The sequence below is a fragment of the Arachis hypogaea genome, chromosome 14 (assembly GCF_003086295.3).
Source record: "Arachis hypogaea cultivar Tifrunner chromosome 14, arahy.Tifrunner.gnm2.J5K5, whole genome shotgun sequence".
Classification (NCBI taxonomy): domain Eukaryota; kingdom Viridiplantae; phylum Streptophyta; class Magnoliopsida; order Fabales; family Fabaceae; genus Arachis; species Arachis hypogaea.
Genome location: NC_092049.1, coordinates 132,437,235 through 132,456,988, shown reverse-complemented (window position 1 = coordinate 132,456,988; position 19,754 = coordinate 132,437,235). Strand labels below are relative to the sequence as shown.

At 31.8% G+C, this 19,754-nt stretch overlaps 2 protein-coding genes across 3 annotated transcripts; one reads left to right on the top strand and one right to left on the bottom strand.

Annotated features, from left to right (window-relative positions):
* The first annotated feature begins 6,607 nt into the window (after positions 1-6,607).
* LOC112744216 (protein LUTEIN DEFICIENT 5, chloroplastic) lies at positions 6,608-11,610 on the top strand. Its single transcript, XM_025793769.3, has 15 exons — positions 6,608-7,230; positions 7,565-7,781; positions 7,934-8,005; positions 8,093-8,203; positions 8,486-8,677; positions 8,803-8,964; positions 9,373-9,468; positions 9,549-9,650; positions 9,838-9,870; positions 9,965-10,045; positions 10,126-10,208; positions 10,542-10,673; positions 10,761-10,821; positions 11,011-11,076; positions 11,252-11,610. Exons 1-15 carry the CDS (start codon positions 6,878-6,880, stop codon positions 11,426-11,428), a joined length of 1,938 nt encoding a protein of 645 aa, XP_025649554.1. The 5' UTR covers positions 6,608-6,877; the 3' UTR covers positions 11,429-11,610.
* A 170-nt stretch (positions 11,611-11,780) lies between these two features.
* LOC112744217 (sterol 3-beta-glucosyltransferase UGT80A2) lies at positions 11,781-18,988 on the bottom strand. 2 transcript variants are annotated; one of them, XM_025793770.3, is made up of 14 exons: positions 18,608-18,988; positions 18,092-18,288; positions 17,317-17,553; positions 16,724-16,835; positions 15,520-15,690; positions 14,695-14,758; positions 14,426-14,483; positions 14,153-14,330; positions 13,887-14,029; positions 13,063-13,165; positions 12,897-12,973; positions 12,758-12,805; positions 12,525-12,674; positions 11,781-12,255 (listed from the first exon to the last, which is right to left on the bottom strand). In XM_025793770.3, exons 1-14 carry the CDS (start codon positions 18,720-18,722, stop codon positions 12,049-12,051), a joined length of 1,860 nt encoding a protein of 619 aa, XP_025649555.1. In that variant the 5' UTR covers positions 18,723-18,988; the 3' UTR covers positions 11,781-12,048. The 2 variants fall into 2 exon arrangements, with proteins under 2 accessions (XP_025649555.1, XP_025649556.1); XM_025793771.3 differs by having other exon boundaries at positions 18,092-18,275; positions 18,608-18,849.
* Between the last annotated feature and the right edge of the window lie 766 nt (positions 18,989-19,754).

Sequence of the window (19,754 nt, the reverse complement as noted above, 5' to 3'; positions counted from 1 at the left end):
ACTATCAGTAATTGCTGAAAATCAAGTGGATGAGTTGCAACTTGAATTAAATGATCGCAAAACACTATAGAAATTATGAAATATGTAATTTTTACCTATAGAAAAGTGCATAAACAGAACTATAACTTAATTAGACACTGTAAACACCAACAACAACCATAATAGTTAATAAACCACATCAATGATATGAAAATCGTGCATTTCAACTATCAGAAAACACAAGCTATACTTATGAAATGGCTAACACCCTCTTTTTTCCAATGATATGAGCTACTCTTTTTCATCAACAACATAACCTACTAAGAGAGAAGATTCTTAGTTACTAACAAATCTTACTTCAGTTTATCTTCAACTCAAATGACTATCTCATCCAAAACATATATAAACAAAGAAAACTAAATAAGAAAAGAGAAATCAAACCTCGAACCACTTTGTAAGCCTGCCTCTTGAAGAGAAAAAGGGCAATGAAGATAGGTGTTGTAGCAAGCACCAATTGCTTGGTTAAACGACACAGAAAGACACCTCAACAACACGTTTCCAAACACAATGGAGACACAAAAAACAAGGCTCAAAGCAGAGATCTAGAAGAACATAACAATTATTAGCAAAAAATTTAATAAATCAACAAGAATAATGACAACAATAGCAACAATCACTAACAAATCAATAAGAACAATAACAACAATAACTACGATAACTAAACAATTATTAGCAAAAAATTTAAGTAATCAAGAACAGTAGCAGCAAATAAATTCAATAACTACAAGAACTGAACATCTATGCGACAACAACATAACAATTAACAAGAAGAATCAGCAACAAGAAGAACAACTAACAGAAGCTGAAGAAGATCAGAACAATCAGCGACGAGATGCTGTTAGGGTAAAAAGGGGGTTAGAAAAAAAAAGGGGTTAGATTTTTTATTAAAAAAAATAACAGCAGAATGGAATAAGGAGAGAGATGAGAGCAACCTACCTGGACAATGGTGGAGAGACATAGCTTCTGCGACAGTGGGGGCGGCAGCTGCAAATCTTCCAACGATGGCAGAGACAGATGGAACAACTCCGTTTGAAGCAACGAAACACGATCCAGGCAACTTGACGCAGATTTTAGAGGAGAATGGAGGTGGACAGTACTGGCGGAGGGTTGCCGGAGGATGTTGAAGGGCAGAGAGAAGAGAGAGGAGAATGGGAGAGAGAAAATCAAAGGGTGTTCTCGAAAGTGAGGGGAGAGGCCGGTAAATTCAATGGTAATGCATTGCGCATGACCAAAACGCAATGTTTCATTAATTGAGATTTACCGGCGGATAAATCTGACGGTAAATTATACGGTAATTTTGGCGCCAAGTTTTTTTGTTTTTCCTCCAATTATTACTGACGAATTTACCGTTGGAATATCAATCCGGCAGTAACCTTTTTATCTAATAAATTTATTGCCATATCTGCCAATAAATTTATCGATAAATCCGTCGTCAAAATCCACCGCTAAATTCGACGATATTCAACGTTTTTTTTATAGTAAAATTTATATAAATATATTAATATAAACTCTTAAAAACCTAAAATCAATAATTCAATATCAATTAAATTACATAATCGCATAATAATATCTACCTTCACTTTTTTTTTTCTTCTTTACAGTTTTTTAAAAGGTATAACTAAAATGTCATTCATGGGATTTGAGGATCTTTTCTTTGTTTTAAGAAAACAAAGTTTGCTTAGCCTAGCCTATCAAATAATCGTAGGATGATTAGACCAATTTTCATCGGTTTGCAACAGTAATCTTGAAGTTGGTTATTAAAAGAAAAAACAAAAAAAAAGTGATTAATTTTCGGTTGAATCGATTAAATGGTATAATCTAACCCAATTCTTAGAACTATAGAAATTACTAAAGTTCAAAAACTTGAATCAATCTTCAAATAGAGATAATTTGAAATTCATAAGTTTAAAGGTTTAAAAAAGATTTAATTGAAGTTGAACTATATATAATAAAATAATATATTTATATATGAAAATATATTTTTTAAAAAGATATTTTTTGTATTTTATTATTTTGGGTAAAGTATATTTTTTGTTCTTGAAATTTGACAAAAATTTAAAAAATGTCTTTAATAAGTTTTATTTTGTTTCAATTTTGTCCCAAAATTTTTTTATTTGTATTAAATATATTTCTGACGGCTAATTTTTTAAAAAATTTAAAATCAATTCAACAACAATTTCATAAGAATAACCCTCAACACAAGCAAATCAAGTATAATTTTTATGCATTATTGTTAGATTGGTCTTAGACTTTTTGAAAATTTAGCCGTAGAAGGTATATTTGATGTAAATCGAAAACTTTTGGGACAAAATTAAAATAAAATAAAACTTAGAGGTATTTTTGAAACTTTTACCAAATTTTAAGAATAAAAAATATACTTTACCCTATTATTTTAAATAATTAATTATTAAAAAATCAGATCAAATTGATCGATTTACTAATTTTTTTAGTTTTTGATCAATTCATCGACGACTAAATTTTATCCAAAAATAAATCAGTTTTGGTGATTAATCTATTTATCTATTTAAAATATATTAAAACAGAATTTAAAGTAATCTTTGAATACATTTTTAGACTTTTACTTATTTCATCTAGACCTTTATAATTTTTTGAAGTTTTTTTTTTATTTTTTAATCTAATTGTATTCATTAGTTATTCATTTTTGAATAATTTTTTCAATTAAATTAGTCATTAAAAAATTTAAATTTAATCACATTTATTTTTCGTCAATAAATTAACAGTTTCGTTAATAATTTTCTATTTTTGTAACAAGCAACCATATATATCACCAAAACTTCCTCCTCCAAGGTCGCCGCCTCTCTTACTCCAATAATTTTTCATGACCAAGGATCTTTTGGGTGATGATTAGGGTTGGCAATTCATATCCTACCCGCGGGTACTCAATCCGATCCAATCCGTTCAGATAGGGTAGGCTACCCGACCCGCTGCAGATAGGGTAGGATACGGGTTTAGGGTGTATCCTATCCTACCTTATTCGCACCTCATATATAACACACATTTTATAAAAATTAGGTATATAATAAAGGAAGTGAGAGTTGAACCTACAACCTCCCTTATATAATGACTTACAATAAGTGAACAACCACTAAAACTAGTTAGTTAATTTAGTAATTTAAAGCATTAGTTTTTTATTTTTTATGTTATTAATATGTATAAAATTCAAAATGATAGAATTTTATATTTACTTTAAAAAAATTTGATATTTCTGCGGGTAGGGTAAGATAGGGTAGGGTTTAGAATTTTAAGGTCGAGTAAGGTTAGGGTTGAGAGATTCTCAACTCGTGGATAGAATAAAGTAGAGTTTTAATAAAATTTTCAACCCGTGAGTTGGGTTAGGGTAGAATCCAAATCCTACTCTACTCTACTTATTGTCAACCCTAGTGATGATTCCGCCATCCGCCACCAAATCTTTCTAAGGCGCAACTCTAACCTCCAATCAGACTCACCATTTTCAGCATCACAGGTCTAATATTATTAAAAATATGCTATTACTACTAATATTAATTGTAAAATTGATTGTGATGTGAAATTATTTCCCGTGGCCCTTGCAAAATTGGAAAACGGCAAATGAACAAAAAGATAGAATTTTGGGAATAAAGTAAAAAAAAAAATGTGCAACCTTTTCATTAGAATGAATTACGAAGAACTGGTGGTGCTCACTTTACTAGCAACTATAAATAATTAAAATAATATAAAAAAATTAAAATATTTTGTTGACAGAAAAATTCCAATAAAATATGTAATTAACTTTATCTTGGTGTTTTTTTCCGTTCTAATCAATAGAGAAGAGGAAGTGAAACAAGATGAAATTAACAATGTAAATGGAGGAGTGAAAGAGTTTACTCTCAATAATCATATAAAATGGCATCATTTTGTATCAATTTAATCCTTATAATCAAAATTGCATCGTTTGTTTTAGGGATGGTTAACGTTTTATGTGGCTTTTCTTAACAGAATCTGTTAAGCCATTAACGGAAGGACAAACACGGTTAAATTTAAATTTTTTAGGACTAATTTAATTAGAAAAATTATTCAGGAACAAATTTGAGGAATAGCCAATTTTTTAAGAATTAGTTTGACTATTAATCATCTTTTTATTTAAAAAAATATATTTTTAACATAATAAATAAACATAAAAGTATTTTTATATTGTTTTATCTAACATAATTATTAGATAAAAAGATATTTTTATATGAGATATTTAAATATAAAATTATTTTTATTTTTAAATTTTTTAAAAAAATCATTTTAAATTTTTTTTTTTTATAAATGCTCACCCAAATAATTCTTTAGTCCTATAATTTTTTAATATTATGCCTTGTCATAGTTAATTAGCTAGCATAATTTACTTACTATTTATCTAATTGAATTACTTTTTAATTTTTTTTATTTTTGATTGAATTGATTTTTAATCCTTTTGTTTCTATTTTTCATGTGCTATAGCTTAGAGTTTTTTTTTTCATTTTCCTTAGCTTCTCACTCTCGTGAGTTATGAGTCATGAGTCATGACATTTATTTTTTTTATATTCTTCTATAATTTTCGTATTTAATTATTATTTTTTATTTTTATATAAGATATTATATACCTTCAATATTAATATTATTTTTTTTAATAGGTATAAACATAATTTATCACCTTTTTTATAGTCATTCGTTCTTATGTTTATTATATAAAATTACAATTTAAAATTCTTTTTTATTTTTTTTCTCACTCTTATGACATTTATTTTTTTATGTTACTTTATGTTTTTCATATTTTTATTCTTTACTTTTATGTAGGATATTATATAATTACAATGTTAATATTATTTTTTTTAGTAGGTATAAATTGAGTAATAAAATATAATTCATCATCTTCTTTCATGCTCCTTTATATACTCCTTATATTTACTATATAAATCAACTAACATTTACTTCGCACATATTCTTTATCTCCTCTTTTCACATAATATCGTCTCTTTTATTCTTTTTCCTCCATTCTTACTAATGTTTTGTACAAATATTTAAAGATTTGGTTGATGCCCATAATTTTTTTTAGTTTGCTAAACATGTATATTGGATAATAAATTCCTAAAACATTAGAACTTTACAATTTTTTTCAAATTTTTTATTTTTGGTCTAATAATATTCATTAGTTATATCATCTATATATTTTTTTTTTCTTTCAATAATTTATATTTTTTAATATTATTTAATTATAATATCATTTAAAATATATGATATTATCGTGAGTCATAAAAAATAAAACTAAAAAAATATTAATTTTAACTATATATATCATATCTTTTATAATTTTATTTTAGTCTAATTGTATTATTAGTTATAATATTAATATCTATATCTCATTTCTTTTTTTCCTTCAACAATTGTATTCATTAGTTATAATATACATATGTCACTTTTTTTTTTCTTTCAACAATTTATATTTTTAATATCATTTATAATATTATTAAAAATACATGATAATATTGTGAGCCATAAAAAACAAAATTAGAAAGTGGAATGTTGAATGTTGAATGTTAATTTAACTATATATCATGTCCTTTACAATTTTTTGTTTTACAGTTTTAGTTTTTCAAGTCTAATTATATTATCTTCATTAGTTATATCATTCATATATCACTTTTTTTTAACAATTTATATTTTTTAATATTATTTAATTTTGATATTATTAAAAATATATATTATTATCGTGAATAAAAAAATTATAAAATTTAAAATTAATTTCAACTATTGAAACTTATATTCAAACTTGTATTTCATCTAAATAATTTTATATTTGTACTATAGTATTTAAATATAATCTATAAAAATGACTAAAAAAAATTAAAAATAATAATATAAAATAAAAAAATTCAAATTAAGTATTTTTATAATTTACTTAAAATTTAACTTATGTATAAATTTTTTAATTTTATAATTATTAATTTTAAATTAATTTATATATTTTATAAAATATATATTCATTTTATTTTTGCTGGGTGGATCTAAATTGAGTTATTAATTAACCCGGTCAATCGGGTCACTTCAGTACGGTTCTGGTATCCATAGAAATTAGTAAATTACATCAATTCTAGTAATACTAAAAGTATGAAATCTATGAATTGACCCTCTTTTTTTTTTCTTTTTTTTTTTCGAAAGGGTATGAATTGAGAACTTTTTCTTTTTAATATTGTATCACTAGAGGTGAAATCCTTCGTCATGAACCAAATTGTGTGTTAAACACAACTATGGCCATTTACAAAACGTTAATGACGTTTTGTGTTTCTTCAATTAAAATAATATTTTTCTAACAAAACGTCAGTGACGTTTTCTGTTTTAATAATTAAAATAATATTTTTTATTACAAAACGTCAGTGAAGTTTTGTTCTTTGATGATTAAAAAAAAAATTTATTGCAAAACGTCAGTGACGTTTTGTGCTACTACCACAACCCTGTAGAACACCAAAATCATCAAATATTTTTGTATTTCACATTAAAATTATTCATATATAAAAATTTTAGCCATTGACCCTTATATAATACAAAATCAGTGTATTTTATCATTATTCAGAAATGAAACTATACTTGTTGATGACCAAGCAAACGTGGCTTACTATGACACGAACATATTTAACAATGGAAGCTAGAGAAAACGGTATCTTGTAACCAAGTTGCACATGTTTAGCATATGATGGTTCCAAAGATTCCTATGTACAATCCGACACACTCTTGAGTTTTGAGTGTTCTCCATTAACCACTTACTTATCTCTTTCCAAGTCCTAACACTAACCCAAACTGTTACCTTTTCTGATTATTATTGGTTTGGTGCTTTGTTATGTTACCCATGGCTTCCCATGTTGCTTTTCCTCATGCTTCTCCTCTTTCTCTCTCTATTCCCAACAAACGATTCAGTTACAAACAGCTTCACATAAATGGAATCAAATCCATCACTACTTTCTCTTCATCTTCTTATTATTCTTCTTCTTGTTGGTGCTTCCGTTCACTTTCTACACAAAGAGGGTATTGTTTACCTGTGATTGCATGTTCCTCTTCCAATGGAAGGGGCCCTAATAGTTCTAAGGACGATGATGGTGTCAAGAATGTTGAGAAGCTTCTTGAGGAGAAAAGAAGAGCTGAATTGTCTGCTAGAATTGCCTCAGGTGAATTCACAGTGAAGCAGCAATCTGGGTATGCATAAACAACCTTAAAGTTTCTAACTTTACCTTATTTCATGCATTTGCTTTTGTAATTCTATGATGGGGTTAGTTAGTTACTCACTCTGTCGGTTTGAAAATTTGGTACATTCATAATTCAATAAATTTGGATATCTCTGTAACCATATTCATTGAACTATGAATATACTAAATTTCCAAGATGATAGATATTTTGGAATGGAGGGGGGTAGTTAGCTGCAAAAATTGAGAGATATGGTGTAAGAACTGGTTATGATCTATAAGAATATGACATGATTTTTATTTGCTTATGTTATGGTTTGTTCTGTTCTTGTGGGTTTTGATCTTAGTTTAAGTTCTATGTTGAAGAAGAGCTTGTTAAAGGTGGGGGTGCCCAAAGAGGTTGTGGGGTTTTTGCTCGGTTGGGCGGCAGGGGAAGGTGATTACCCCGAAATTCCTGAGGCAAAAGGATCTGTCAAGGCTATTAGAAGTGAGGCATTCTTCATTCCATTGTATGAACTTTACCTCACATACGGTGGAATTTTCAGGTTGACTTTTGGACCAAAGGTTAGTTTCATCCCTTTGTAAGCAATTCCTTATTACTTACTACACAGGAATAGGATAGGCAATGAGGATTTTGCTCTCACCGGATCAATTTTTTGCTCCTGAAAATTGATTCAAATCCAGTTGATAACTGAGTTTGTCTCCTTGGTTTACAGTCCTTTTTGATTGTATCTGATCCGTCTATAGCGAAACACATCTTGAGAGACAATTCAAAGGCTTATTCGAAGGTGATCAATTCGATAGTGAAGAATGACTACCCTTGTAAAACAGCCTTTCTGCTTTGGCCCTCATTTTGTACTAGTTTCCATTTGCAGGGTATCTTGGCTGAGATCCTAGAGTTTGTAATGGGGACAGGGCTCATCCCGGCTGATGGGGAAGTGTGGCGAGTTCGACGACGAGCTATAGTCCCAGCATTGCATCTGAAGGTTTGTCTAGTGTTTTTGGACAAATTTATTTGAACTCCCAAAAAATTAATATGCTAGATAGGATTATGGTGCATAGGTCATGATTTAAAAGGTTCACTTCTTATATTGGATGAACTAATCCTGCATTGTGCAGATAAGCATGTGTATCTCTGTTAGGAAGTGTACATTGAACCGTGCATAATTGATTGGATATTCAATAGCTACTTCACCCTTACTTTTTTGTAAATCTTTGCTACAGCTTCTTGATCTCTTTCTTGTTTTTGTTTCTCGATTGTGATGTAGTACGTAGTGACGATGATTAGCCTTTTTGGACAAGCCACAGATAGGCTCTGCAAGAAGCTAGATGATGCTGCATCTGACGGGGAAGATGTTGAGATGGAATCACTTTTCTCTCGATTGACCTTGGACATCATTGGAAAGGCAGTATTCAATTATGATTTCGACAGTTTAACAAATGATACCGGTATAGTTGAGGTATGTTCTTGGAATATTCCCCTACCCTTGTATGTTTATCATGTTTGATGTTTGAGTTTAGCAAGTATAGTGAAATCACTTTATATACAAGCTTCATATTGTTGTACCTTACCTAATTAGATCAGGCTGTATATACTGTACTGAGAGAAGCAGAAGATCGAAGCGTTTCTCCGATTCCAGTATGGGAGATCCCAATATGGAAAGACATATCACCGCGTCAAAGGAAGGTTTCTGCTGCTCTTAAATTGGTCAATGATACACTTAATGAGCTGGTAGCAATATGCAAGGTAATATTCACCATAGGGTGATGCAAGCTTAAATTCTCAAAAAGGTTTGTTTAGTCATACTAGAAGTTCTTCATTGGATGATAAATCAAGTCCCTTTTGTTTAAAAATTTTGGTAATCAAGCCTTATATTTATTCTGAAAATTTTGGTATACTATGGAGATTTTAATCATGAAAAATTTAAATGTTTAAAATATAAAGACCAAATTAAAACTTTTGTATAATGTAGGCACCTAATTACTATTTACAAACTTTTAAGCTATAGGGACCCGATTGAAATTGAGTTAAATTATAGGGACCTCCAAAATAATTAACTTGATTCCCATTGTGAACCTTTATAATGCTAGAGTCTGCTAAACCTGTGGTGGTATCTCATACATTTTTAATATTTTTTTCAATTATCATTTGCAGAGAATGGTGGACGAAGAAGAGTTACAGTTTCACGAGGAGTACATGAATGAGCAAGATCCAAGTATTCTGCATTTCTTGTTGGCATCAGGAGATGATGTATGTTAGCTTATTTCTCAAGTTATTTTAGTTGAGGAAACAAGAATTTGACATAATTGCAAACTAATGACTCTTTGTAGGTGTCGAGTAAGCAACTCCGCGATGATTTAATGACAATGCTCATCGCTGGACATGAAACTTCAGCTGCTGTTTTAACTTGGACCTTCTATCTTCTATCAAAGGTATAATTTGTGGTCTCACTGCTGCATTATACACTCGCACACGCACGTGCACACACGAATAGTCACATGCACGTACACATGCATGCAAACAGATTTGTGGTTCAATTTAATAATGTGTAAACTTGATTTATAATGCATTAATGTCTAAAATAATAGTCCTTTTATTTGCTGTTTCTGTTGGCTGCAGGAGCCTAGCGTCGTGTCAAAGCTCCAAGAAGAGGTTTCATGAGATTCTTTTTTAGCTTTCAGATTATTATCAAAGTAACGATTAAGTTTCCACTCACAAGAATCTAACAATGTATAAATTTTCATAGGTTGACTCCGTACTAGGGGATCGATTTCCAACGATCGAAGACATGAAGAAACTCCGATATACAACCCGAGTGATCAATGAGGTAGAAAGGAGACTTGCTATAGTATTAGAGCTGATTTTTTTTATAATTGTTAAACTTATTGAAATATATTCATTATTCAGTCAATGAGGCTTTACCCTCAACCACCAGTGTTGATCCGTCGCTCTCTTGAGAATGATATGCTCGGCGAGTATCCTATAAACAGGTAATGCTAATGGATTCTTTGTGTAGTTTAGTAAGTCTTTTTCGTTAGTAAATTACACTATCCAGTCTAAGATTTCATTAACTTATATCTTGCTTTTCTTCTATAAAGAAAACTACCCTGTTACAGAAAACACACTTACCTCTCTATATAGAAAAATTTCGTGGCTGAATTCACATTGCGCTATACGCCTACTACTTCACATGTGAAATCACAGTAATTTATGAAACAATGAGGATGTAAGCTTAAGGGATGAATATCGATCATTTTTGTTTCGGCCAACTTAGAGTATTCTTTTCTGAAATGTAATGATTTTACGCCATCAATTACTTGCAGAGGTGAAGATATCTTTATATCTGTCTGGAACCTGCATCGTAGTCCAAACCTATGGGATGAAGCTGATAAGTTTCAACCAGAAAGATGGCCAGTAGATGGACCTAACCCCAATGAGACAAATCAAAACTTCAAGTATATTTTATCTGCACCTAATTTATTTTTGTTGTTCTATTCTGTACTTTATTTTCATGCAAGTAATATTGCTACTCTCTCTTTCAGGTATCTTCCTTTTGGGGGAGGACCGAGGAAATGTGTTGGTGATTTGTTTGCTTCATATGAGGTAATGTGAATGTTATATTGTTGTGACTTGTGAGGTTAAGGGTGTATTTGTTTGTTCACCGGACTGTCCTTTTTATAGGAGATTCGAGACGTAAAGCCTAAACCCTATGATTATATGAGACATGATTTGCTATTCCTCACATACTAATGATAATTTTTCACTTGCATGATCTTATGATACTTATGGTAGACCATAGTAGCACTTGCCATGCTTGTTAGACGGTTCAACTTTCAAATGGCAGTTGGAGCCCCACCGGTAAGTTTGTTTCTTTTGTTGTGATATTTAACAATGTTTGATCAAGTCTCAGGAACCTGTCATTGTTTTTAACAAAACTTTTTGCCTTGAATAATGGTCTTGAAGCAAATTCAATTGCTTCACTGAAACTGCAATGTACTAAGCAGAATCTGAATGATAAATTTTGCTGTCATAGGTTGAGATGACTACTGGAGCAACAATTCATACAACACAAGGGTTGAAGATGACAGTTACACGCAGAATAAAACCTCCAATCGTGCCCTCATTACAAATGTCAACTAAGGAAATTGATCCATCCATGAGCAAAGATGACACAAGTCAGAAAGGCGAAGTTTATCAGGCTCAGTCCTAAATCTTTGAAGTTGTGAAATTAATTATGTATAGTTCTTTTGCTATCTTCCATCCATTTTTTTATGCATGTAATGAGATTGGAACACAGCAATCTTTCACATCGTCACAACTTCTAAAAAATAGTTTACCTGAGTTCACAAACTATAAATTCATCTATAGAAACTTAGAGAAGAATGCACAAAATACTCTGCTTTTCTAGTATAAGTGTCAACAGAGATTGGAGCAATGATATCTGAAATAACATTTGTAAGAATCCGAGTTAATATACCTTGATTTCTCAGTATAAGAAGACATAGGACCTAAAATAAATGGAATTTACATTCCATCCAGCAGTGGGTGTAAAACAAGTAGCATTGATCAATGAAATGAGGAGCAGGAACATTCACTATTTGCTGCTAAATAAGAGAGAAGAGTGATTATCATTTACAAGTAAATTAGATCCTGATGGATCATTCAGAAATATCCATGGAGATGATTGATTACACAGCATAAAAGAAAACACGATTTACATTTCTTAATGGCACATTACATTAGAATAGACTGAAGGGTGAACATGTGATTTAAGTGAACAAGTTAGTTGTACGAGGATTTATATCTATCTAGAATAACGAAGATTGATATCTATCTAGAAGTTGTGGATTTAGATCTAGAGAGACCAAAGCATCCTAGGAAGGAGAACCCAAGTCTAGGCATGGTGGCTACCGGTTGATGGTTGGTCTCGGAATCAGGTGTTTGAGGATGATAATGTTTATAGAAGGCTGCAACTGCTCCTGCTACCCCATCTTCATGTTTCATGGCATCGGCAAGTTCTTCGGCATTCCTTTTCACCTGTGAGATGTAAGAACGATGTAAAACATGTAGTGCTAATAAAAAGCCAAAATTGTGAACATAACTTGCATTTGTTTTATTTATACTCTCTTCTGTATGATTCCATGCTGTATTTTAGGAGGAAACTATAAATGGATCTTATGCTTGGCTTTGTCTCTGATGATTAGTTCCCTTTACATCTAAAAGCTTTCTCTACTTTCCTTTTTTCTGGTACATATGGTGTGAGACAAATACTAACCACTTTGATCGCATATATATATATATATTACCTCTGGCTTCAGCATATAGTTTATAGCATCAACCAGCCTGCCTAATGTAAATTCATCCACTGGAATCGGTGCCGGGCCTACTCCTCTGGCATGCACTCGCTCTCCCCAAAATGGCTGGTCCCCAAAGAATGGTACAATTGTTGTTGGGCACTGCAGAAACAAACAGAGATGTTCTTGTTGTAGGATGAATATACCACTTAGATTACAAAATTCACAAATGCAAGATACATTACTGCAGCTCTAAGACCAGCAGCAGTTGTTCCAGCACCCCCATGATGCACCTGGAAACATTTACAACATCTTACAACCAAGTTTCAATGTTATGCTCAAAACAATTGACTTCTAAGCCACTTAGAGAAGTTGTATACTTACCACAGCCTTGCATCTTAGGAATAGCCAATCATGTGGACAGTTGTCCAATAAGTACACGGATTTCTTTGTTTCTGCCACTGAGAAACAGAAATTACTATATGCTTCACAATGAGGTGAAAAATGCAGTATACTGCTGGCATGATACAGGCAGAAAATCAAGACTCACAATTCCCAAGTCCACCCCAGCCTTTGTTGATGATTCCTCTCTGCCCGGTCTTATCCAGAGCTTCAATTATAATTTGTGTCATTTTGTCTGGCTGCTCTAGAGGCTGCTCAAAATAAGATTAAAAAAGAAAAGGAAATTACATTAGAATGGGTTTGCAGACATTTTAGTAGTGGCAAATATTTTGACAGTTAACTAGATCAAGTGTAGAATGACAACATAGAAAAAAAGGAGTAGCTCAGAGCGGTTTTCTATATCTGCTTTGGCTATTGCCAAGCATTTAGCTTCTAGGGCTATCCTTTCCTGATGTTTTGCCATCTAAATAAGATTAATCCTTATACACCACTCAATTCAGGAAAGAGCTCTCATAATTAGTGTTGTTGGTATAGGAATACTCAAACTTTAGTTGTGGACACTTCCTGGAACAGGACATAATAATTAGGCTCTTAACTATCACTTCCACATTAAATTTTCCAAAGTCCCATCACAAAATAAGTTAAGTTACATTCAATTCAATGCCTGAATAGGGACAAACCACTGAGTTAATTATGGTTCATTGCAAAAGTTACCTGAGAAGGTTATATTCAGACAAAAAAGAATGCACCAACAATTATTGGTTGAACTTATTCTCTTTAAGCAGGGTCTCAAGTTTGAGTGTTGCTTATGGAAATAATTAGTGCTGGGATATCACTCCATAATGGACAGACTTGACAACTCCAGTTAGATTATACTGGTTGCTAGACTCGAGGGAAAAAAGCTGCAAATTTATTGCTGTGTAATCACATATCCAAAAGACCAAACAAGTGAACAATCACAAAGAAACTCACAAGGCTACCAAATCCAATATATATAGGTTTTTTGCCTTCCTTTTCGCCTTCTTCAAGCCACTCTAATAATGATATTGGTGGCTCATAATCTGAAGCAAGGTCAAGGAAACAAAATCCAACAACATCAATGTTGGGTCCCCAATCTGCAAAACAAGAAGCAAAACACAAACAGTCTATCGTAACATCATCAAGAAACAGCTCGGAGTTAGAGAGTGCCAAAAATGGAAAGATGAGATGACACTATAAAATATAAATGCATATCTAACCTTTTGGTTTAGGGACCAAATGAGGGCTCCATATATAACCATAGGGCATGTTAGGAGGGGACGTATAATATCCACTTAGATAAGTAATAGGCCTTAGCTTTAGCTTCTTCTTCCTAAATTCATTTATTAAATCTCGTATTCCAAGCCAGATTAAAGAATCAACTATTTGATATGACAGCTGAAAGACATACAAAAAACCGATAACTTAGTCATATCAAGTGAAACTAATAGATTGATTATGTTGGATTAACTCTCCGAGGCCATGTAACTTACTCTATATGCAATTTGTTGCTTAACGCGGGAAAGAGGATGAGGGAATTCATTTGTTGGCCTGAAAATATAGTCAAACATCATTAGAATAAGATCCTTATACCTATATTAGTTGCTCATATAATCTTTATGCTAACAACAAATCAATAAACGAGCCTTACTGAGAACCTTCCTAATGCCCAAGTCAATGAATGATGCAATATAGCACATAATTCGGTCAAAAATACAGGTGACTAAGTGCAGGATTAGTCCGTGTACCAAGCAAGACTTACGTCCATGGCATTGTAAAGAATATGTGAAGTGGAACTTTTAGAAACTCAGCAACATGAGTATGCCCTGCATAATTTCATACATTAAAAGAACGTGAGATATTTTTTCATCATACATTGGATGTAAACAATGCCACATTATTTGTTAATTTTATAGTCATTTCTATACTCTGTCAATGAATTTCTTTCAATTTCCTATTAGCAATTTGTGATTGACTTTTCCATTCTTAGTTACACAAAAGGAGGAAATTCTTGTCAAGATCTAAGATATGATTCACTCATTATGGACATTGTAAAAACTAAGACATCAAATCATCAATGGTGAAAGGCATTTCCCTTTCCTTCTCTTTCTGCCATGATTTGATTCTCACAATCGCTGAAACAGGTCGCAAGTTAATCTCTCCTATATAACTCTTAGCAATATACCATTATCATTATTTGACAATGTAATCTTCAAACCGTGGTACCTTTAGGTAATACTGTAAAAAATAATTTAAACTTAAGAATGGCATTCTATGAAATGCACGCGCACTTATGGATTAGCAGCTTGGATTTTTATGCAATACAAGCACAGTATAATGAACTGAGATTACCATTCTGCACTTTAATCTGTAAACTGTACCTCTACACTTTAGAGGATCAAATTCCTTAATTTTACCAGGCAGCAAGTTTGTTGTTGAATCCAGTTTTGGTTACTATACAATCTCTTGTCATTTGATAAAATGTTTGATTACATTCTCATTACAATAGAAAGACACTTTGTTGTCTATGTTATTGATTGTGTTATTGTGATGAATGGAAAGGGACAAAAAAAATTTAGGGTCTAACCGTATGCTGGAGGGTTGGCAATTATTGCATCTGCATTAAATGCAACATGAGTATCTGGATCAGCACTGTTGCAAGCTGGAAGCAAAGAGTTTATAATAGCTTTTATCTGATTTCTTTGTTTATGAATTTCTGAGCGGCCCGACGGCAAGAAGCCTTTATTCTTGACCATATCTGAAGAAAGCATATAAATAAACATATTAATAATATGAAAGCATGAGCAAGGAGAAGAAATCTTTTTGATATGGCTACTGGTATATGGTCATGCATTCAAAAGAATAAAACCAACATTCCTCTCGTAAAAACTGGCACATCCAATTTTTTTTATCTTCCTTTCTTATAGAGTAGATCACATTTCTTGATTTGATATCAATTCTTCAATTACCTTCATTGAAGTAGATCAAAATATTTGAACACCTGTTAATTTGTCATTGTATCAATTCAAGCCATATTTTTCTTCATGTTTGCAAATAAATGTCTATTTCTACAGCATAAGTGTCATGTTGACATTTCTTGTTAACGGGGCAAGGGTGACAGAGAGTAGCTCATTTGAAAAGATGAAATGGATCTAAATTATGTTTGAAAAATAGCTACATGAGATATCCCACTATCTAAATTGGTCCTGAACTTGCACACGAGCCTCAGTTTAGTCCCTAAAGTTTCAATTGTCTCTATTTAGTCCCTGAAACAATTTACAACGCACATACATTACGTGAACAGCCGGATGACACGTTGTACTCTATAAAATGACGTCGTTTTGGTTTTGGCACTCAAATAGCCCAAAAACATCGTAAGTGATGTTTATTGAAACTTTTCCTACCAAAGCAAGTGATACGGCGTTGTTTTTGGGCTATTTGAGCGCCAAAACCAAAGTTGCATAATTTTATAGGTTCTAGCGTGGCACCTGACTGTCCAGGTCAGCGCTCCATTAACGTTTGTGTGCCTAAAAATTGTCCCAGGGACTAATGGTTTGCAAAGTTTGGAGACTAAATCGAGGCAATTGAAACTTCAGAGACTAAATTGAAGCTCCCGTGCAAGTTCAGAAACCAAATTGAGTATTAACTCTCTACAATTCAATTTACACTAAAATGTGAACCCACTTAAAACATAGGAGTTCTAGTGAGCATATATACTCTTTAATCATCATTAAATTAAAACAAGCTAAATTCAGAATGGTTATCTAAGAGGTAAGATAAGAAACACTTACAACCAGCAAGAACCTTGGGATCTCCACCTAAAGGGTAAAACTCCAAGCCTGCACTCAAAACAAAATCTTTGAAATTCTTATGGCTAGCTAGCCTAACTCTGTGGCCATCTTCCTGCAAAAAAATTCCGTCTTAAACAGGCTATATTACAGCACAAGAGTAAATTACAAGAGCTGCGATCGTCTAAGAGGAACAAATGAAAAGAAAAATTGAAACATAAAGACCTCTAGATTTTTGAAAGACTCAAAAAGTTTTGATATTGTTCTGCCCTAACTAAGAAGCACAATTGACATTCATTACAGGATACAGGAGAGGACGACAGTATAACATATTAGTCAAAATACACAGCTGGTGGTCAAGAATAAGCCAAGATTCCTATGGAGTGGGTGCAAGGGAAGGCAATAACTGTAGTCTCAAGAGACCGTATTTTATCTTAGTCCCTAAAGTACTTATGATAAATTGTTTTGGCAAGTTCAAATTATTTGAAAGGGCTTAAACCAAATCATCCTAATATCTTAGTGAGTTAAAACAAAAATATTACTTTGGTGCATGGACCAGGAATTATACACGAGAAACCAGGAATATAAAAAAAAACCTGTAGACGCTTCCCAATAGCAACAAATGGCTGGACATCTCCCCGAGTGCCAACTATAAGCATTACTATTTGAAGTGGATGAATATCATAATAGGGTGTTGCTTCCCCAGATTCATTGCAAAGTTCCCTAGAGGTAACCGTAGTTCCAATGTTTTCTGGGGGCTTGATATCTCTTGGTACATCAAATTCGACAGTGCCATCATCCTTAATCACAGAAGCTCTTTTTAGAAATCGCAGCTGCAACATTTGCAAATGTATTTTTTTCAGATTCAAAACAGAAAATTTAAGAACACCAAACTATGATGTTTGAAGCCAAAGATACAAATGTAACACTAGTAGATGCAGATGAATGCTAGTGTATTCAGCAAGTGACATCTTCTTCGTATATAAAGTATTTACTAGTAACAAAATTATTACCTGCAAATTCATTATTTTTTCCAATCTATTTTCTTTAATAAGCTAAGTAATCTAATCTATATTTTTTCTATGTGGCCTGCAATGCAACCGCTTGTCATAGACTAATGCTCAAGTGATAGAAAATAATACAGGACCAAGGTAATGGCTAAAATTTAATATGTATATATCATAGGATTATGGTAGCTTGTCATTCCAAATGGCATTTAATAACACTTCTAGGTAGCAGAACTTCCCTACAGTCATCTAAATCAGTGATGCAGAAATCTAATATGTACAACACCTAAATTCCTTAATTAAAATATTTAATATAAAACTCCATGAAGATAAACAATCAATCAAATGTGATATTTTGTGGTACCCTTTTCTTGGCGGGAAGATTCTCATCAAGGAACTTCATAATGGAGCCAATTCCGGTGTTCTTCCTAACTTTAGTAGCACTCTTTTGGCGGTGATACCGGCTATGACGAGTCGGTGCACGTTCAGCTTCAGCTTCAGCCATAGCCATGACTTCAGCCAAACTATGCCTAGTAGTTGACGTGTCCCTGTCAACATGCCCTGCGTAAGGCCAATCCAAAAACACAAAAATAGTACCATTCCATATTTGAAATACACATTGTATTTTAATTTCACAGTCACTATTCCATATTCTACTATAAACTACACTAACAACAATTACACTACCTTAATCAGAACGCAATCTACAAAAGGCCGAACTTAACACGTGAACTTTGATTAAACTATCCAAAAATACACACTGTAACCACATGAACTTTGATTCTTCACTATTCCTATAAAATTATATCAATTCCACTACATTACATGAGATTAAGTAGAACGTAACGCGATCTAACACCATAAAAGAACCATGATATACCTGAAGATGATGAGGTGGTGGCAATGTCGGTAGTAGATCGAGGTTCGGCGTCCAAGTAGACTGAAACCTCGTCGGAAGAATTCGATAGGCGAGTGTTGCTCGAAGATTCCGCCATCGTCGAATTTAACGGTGAAGGTGTATAACGATTGTTATCTTTTTTTTTTTTTTCTTTTGGTTTACTTGATTTCTGGAAAGATCGAGAGGAAGAAGAAATAGGTGTGAATTGGTGGAGTGGTTGGGACAAGAAAGAGTTTGGTGATGACGATGGGTAAGGTATAATGGTTTCTTACGAACGCTGTTTTCTGATTTTTTTTTTCTTTTTTTGGGGTACTCTCTCACTTTCCCTTTCGTCTTGCTTGGTTTCTTTTTCTCGGAAAGTGTGAGAAAGTGTTAGAGGAGGACACGTGGAGGAAGAAGAAGACATTCACGAGACCGTTGAGACTTGAGACCCACGTCTACCTCAACAACAACTCATTAACTGCTCTTTTAATTTTTAATTTTTTATTTAATTTATTTAACTTGTAATATATTTTTAAGGTCTTCCATTAGTTAATACTTAATACTTAATACTTGCTCTAAACTCTAAAGGCTAATGCTAATGCTAATGCAAAAGAGTGTAGTTTTTTTTAATTTAATTTGTCATCAGAGATTAAAAAAATATAAAAAACATTTTAAATTTTATATTATAAACATTAAAATTGAATTATTATTATAAAATAAGATAAATAAAAAATAATATTTGTTTAGTTACTAAAGAATATAATATTCTTTATTTAATAAATAGTGTTTAAATATAATTTTTTTTAAAATATTATTCGAAACAACATTTTACTAAAAGAATTATTAGAAAGAAAAGTTTTTATATTTTTAATTCATTAAATACATATAACTACAAAAGGTCTTTTTATTATATTTTTATAATATATTTTTAAAACAAATAACTAAATTCTAAATCTGACTTAATCTAATCAGGCATATTTTTACTGTATCCTGCTGAGAAAAATGTTAGGATCATGCGAATTATTATTTTTTGTTATTATTTTATTGTTTATTTAATTTAATTTATTAATATTACAATATATTTTATTTTATATTTTTAAATATTAATAATTAATTAATAATAAAAAATAATAATTTTTAATAATTT